Source organism: Colobus angolensis, unplaced genomic scaffold (assembly GCF_000951035.1).
Source record: "Colobus angolensis palliatus isolate OR3802 unplaced genomic scaffold, Cang.pa_1.0 Scaffold24, whole genome shotgun sequence".
NCBI lineage: Eukaryota > Metazoa > Chordata > Mammalia > Primates > Cercopithecidae > Colobus > Colobus angolensis.
The window spans coordinates 14,369,919-14,374,156 of NW_012115599.1; the positions used below are offsets into that span (position 1 = coordinate 14,369,919).

A 4,238-nucleotide genomic window follows, 5' to 3' on the forward strand; every position below is an offset into this window, starting at 1 on the left:
CCTGGATTTCAGCCTGGGCGACTCAAGTTTTAGGGGGAAGTTTGGGGTCCGACTTGGCACTTGTTTTTTATCCTGTCTTCCAGCTTCATAGATGGTTCCTATTTTCATACATATTTGCTAATTTGGAGTTTCCGACGACATATCGTGAATAATCCGACATTTTCTCCCCATTTCCAAGGTTGATTTTACATTATTTCTAGGCCTCCCTCCCCAATCTATTTCCCTTTTTCTTCTACACCCCTGATAAACAGACACACAGAACTGCAGGTTTCAAAGAGGAAAAAAGCACGTTTGTTGTTGGTAGGAGGGCGTGAAGGGGAGGGTTCTTCACCTTCTCCAACACCTTGTATAGATGGGAGGTTGCAGGGCAATAGAAAAGGCAGCAGATGGGGGCATGTTTTGCCCCACTCTGTACAATATAGAAGAATCTCATATAGATACTTTGTATAAAAGCCATGTGTCCTCATTTGTGTCCTCTTGTTTGCGGGCTGGGCTGGGGATACTGGGGGACAAAGAAGCTGGGGTGATGGACCAGGACACAGGGATACCCCATGGTCCCCTTCCTCTGGCTGTCCCCTGGTGGGGTCACTTTGGATCCTTGGTGGGAGCATAGCACAGCTCCAGTGGCCGGGACACCTTCCAGAATTTCTCATTCACCAGCTCCAGGGTCAGCGAGCCATTCAACGTCTGAGGAGGGAGTAAAAGGGGGAGAGGAGGAAAAGAGAGAAGAAAGTTGGAGAAGATGTAAAAGGAAATGAATGAGAGGCAAAAGGTGGAAGGGAGGAAGAAAGAAAAAAGGAATAATGAAAGGGATGGGGCAAAAAAGGACATGGATGATGGGAAAGGAGAAGGGACATAGAAAGAGATGGGGGATATATAGGGGAAGAGTGCTGATGAGTTAGACCAGGCTCATGGTTCTATGTGGCCCAGATCACCCTCCCTCCTCTCCCTTCTTCCACCACTGCCCTCAGAAGCTCTCACCGTGAACGCCCCGCCTCCAGGTGCGATGTAGATGGTGTACTGCTTTTCACTGACGCCCTCCAGGCTGGGCAAAGCAGGCTCCTCAGGACCGTCACCTCCTCCGGCACCCCCGCCCTCCCCGCCACCCCCATCAGGTCCTCCGGTGTCAGAGGCGCCCCCTCCAGGCCCTCCTGGCTCCCCTGCTTCCTGCTGCTGCCTCCGCTCGAGGGCAATGCGCAGGGCCAAGTACTTGGAGAGGTGGTCCACTGTGGCATTCCCAGTTGTCTTCACATACCTGGAGTGGGAGGGAGGACAGGCTTAGAGCCAGGACGCCTCAGATGGGGACTGGAGGTAGAGGCTTTCCAAAATGGATTCTGGGTTGGGGTAGTATTTTGGGTTTGGGCAAAGCCCACTTCTGATGGAAATCTGTGATCTTTGGTTTCTCAGTGGCTGGGGAAGGACAGGGCTCCTCACCTAGTCTGGCAGTATTCTCCCTTCTCCACGAGCAGGGGGTGGGGCCGGAACACGAGCTCAATTTCTCCACCTGGCTCTGGGGGGCTGGGGGCCCCAGGAGGGCTTGGGGGGCCCAGCGTTCCCCCTCCCAGAGTCCCTCCCCGGTCACCAGAGTCTTCCGAACCGGCACCCCCACCCACCCCACCAGTGCCGCCTCCCCCTGTCCCTACACTGCTCCCCCCGGCGCCCCCTCCACGGGGTCGCTTGGGAGCAGGGCCTGGGGCAGAGTCAGGGGCGGAGTCTGAGCTCACATCTTCTCCATCCCCTTCTCCCTCCCCGGGCTCTCCTTCCCCCCCACTCATCGTTGTGGTCTGATCTGACCCGGGTATCGGCCGCCTCACACGCTGGGCCCTGTAGAAGCAAGTGATTAAGGTTAGAAAGCATCCAGGATAAAGGGCTTAGAATTTAAACTTCAGAGAATTAAGAGATAAGAAAAATCCTCATGATGATACCTAACATTTATTGAACACTAACTGTGTGCTAAGCACTCTGTTTTGCACCAATCCCCTCGCCTAATACAATGAATCCTATGACACAGGTAATGATATTATCTCTATTTTATGGCTGAGGAAACTGAGGCTTAGAAAGGTTAAGTAACTTGATAGCGATCATAGGCTGTCACCTCTCAAAGTGTGGTAGCAGCACAGACATCCCCTGGGAGCTTGTGAAATGCAGACTCTCGGGCCCAACTGTAGACCTACTGAATCAGAGTTTGCATCTGAAGAAGATCTACAGGTAATTTGGATACACATGAAAGACTGAGAGATGCTGGCCTAGGAGGTGATTTAACTTCCAGCAGTAGAAATCCAGAGCTTATTCTCAAAATCGCTCTACTGTTCTAACTTCTAGAAAGTCAAGAGGTAAACTGTATTTTTCCTTCTTTTTTTTTTTTTTTTTTTTTTGAGACTGGGCCTTGTTCTTTTGCCCAGGCTGGAGTGCAGTGGTGTGATCATGGTTCACTGCAGCCTCCACTTCCTTCCTAGGCTCAAATGATCCCCTTACTTCAGCCTCTCAAGTAGGTAGGACTACAGGCATGTGCCACCATGCCCAGCTAAATGTTTGTTGTAGAGATGAGGTTTCCCTATGTTATTCAAGGTGGTCTCAAACTCCTGGGCTCAAGTGATCCTCCCATCCTCACCTCCCAAAGTGCTGGGATTACAGATGTGAGTCACTGTGCCCAGCCCTGTATTTTTCTTAAGAATAGCAATGCCAGTTGTTTACTAAGAAACTGCAATTTACACCCATGATTTCCAGCCCTAATGATCAGTCTGTGGTCAGCTCTTAGGATGCTGAGGCTTAGAAGCTAGCAGGCAACAAAGACTGACCCACGGACCCATCCCACCACTCCTGCTTCTCTCCTGACCCTCACACCTGTGCATGGCCTGCATTCGTAGCCCCTCCTCAATGCTGGAGCTCAATGCCTGCTGGTTGTGCAGGCGGCTCAGGCGGATAAGCACTCGATCTTGATGGGCCTCATATTCCTCCCGGCTAGGATAGATCTTAGAGATCAGGGCATCAAAGTTGGGGTCTGGCCGTAGGGATCGCTTGGATACCAGCTTCTTTCGGCAGGTAGGACACTCCTTGTTCCTGGGGTAGAAGAAGGGAAGCCCTGAGTGGTCAGTCAAGGGAACTGAAGCCTAAGCTGAACCAAGACCAGTGAGAGGGCCCTAACTTTGTACCCCTTCATCTCATCTCAAACATGTCTCTCCTATTACCCGCTCCGTAGGGCTGTGACAATGCAGTCAGAGCAGAATCTGTGGAGGCACTCCTTGGTGGTCATCGTATTCTTCAGCATGTCCAGACAGATAGGGCACATGAGTTCTGAATGCAGTGACCGAGGGGAAACAGCAATCTCTGTGCCATCCATTATGGCTTCCTGGAAGCATCAGTGAGTAGAAAGGTGGTGTGGGTTAGAGGGAAAGGGGTTTTAGAAACAGCAGCCCATAAAATAAGAGTTTTGAAAAATACAGTGAGAAAGCAGAATCTGGGCACCCATGCTGGTCTCTATTCGAGACAAAAATTCTGAGAAAGAGAAGGACTGATGACTTGGAGCAAATGGAGAAAAGACAGACTTTAGTGTCCATTAACTAAGAGTAGGAGCTTTGGAATAGGAGGATCTGAGGTGGCTAAGTGGCCTAGGAGTGAAGATGGCACAAATCTGTGGCTGGGAAAAACTATTCGACAAAGTTTTTAAAGTCCTGGTGCTACCTGTATTAGAACCCCATAGGGTGCCTGTTAAAAATTCAGATTTTGAGAACCCAATCCACTACTGAATCAGAATGTTGGGGAGCATGAAACTCTGCTTTTAATAAACTCCCAAGGTGAGTCTTATACGCACTGACTTATAATACTGAATGAGGAACAGGGAAGGTAATTTTTGTGTTTGCGATCTTTTAAATGAAGACAATAATACTTGCTCCACCTCTCTGGCAGGACTGTTTTGAGGATTAAATGAGGTAAATGCGAAGTGCTTTGGAAAGATTAAGGTGATTCAAAGATAGGGCCAGGCAGGGCAGAATAGAGCAAATTATGGAAAAGAAGCCGTGTGATAGGGTCTGTGGATGGAGGGGTTTGCGGGAGGGGGTAAGCCTGAAAGGGAGAATGCCTGTCACCTGCGGGGTCCGGTGCAGCTCATACAGACTCAGTTCCCACGTTTTGCTGGCATTCTGGGCATTCGCCGGCGTCGTCATGGTGACCGGGCACAGACCACCCCACCAGGGCTCTACAGCCGAGGAGGAGGCGAGGAAGGCTGGGGGTGGGGGAAA

At 50.6% G+C, this 4,238-nt stretch overlaps 1 protein-coding gene across 1 annotated transcript; it reads right to left on the minus strand.

Annotated features, from left to right (window-relative positions):
• Positions 1-268: 268 nt before the first annotated feature.
• RING1 (ring finger protein 1) lies at positions 269-4,217 on the minus strand. The gene is made up of 6 exons (XM_011945494.1): positions 4,086-4,217; positions 3,189-3,349; positions 2,845-3,060; positions 1,435-1,824; positions 982-1,255; positions 269-687 (listed from the first exon to the last, which is right to left on the minus strand). Exons 1-6 carry the CDS (start codon positions 4,161-4,163, stop codon positions 586-588), a joined length of 1,221 nt encoding a protein of 406 aa, XP_011800884.1. The 5' UTR covers positions 4,164-4,217; the 3' UTR covers positions 269-585.
• Between the last annotated feature and the right edge of the window lie 21 nt (positions 4,218-4,238).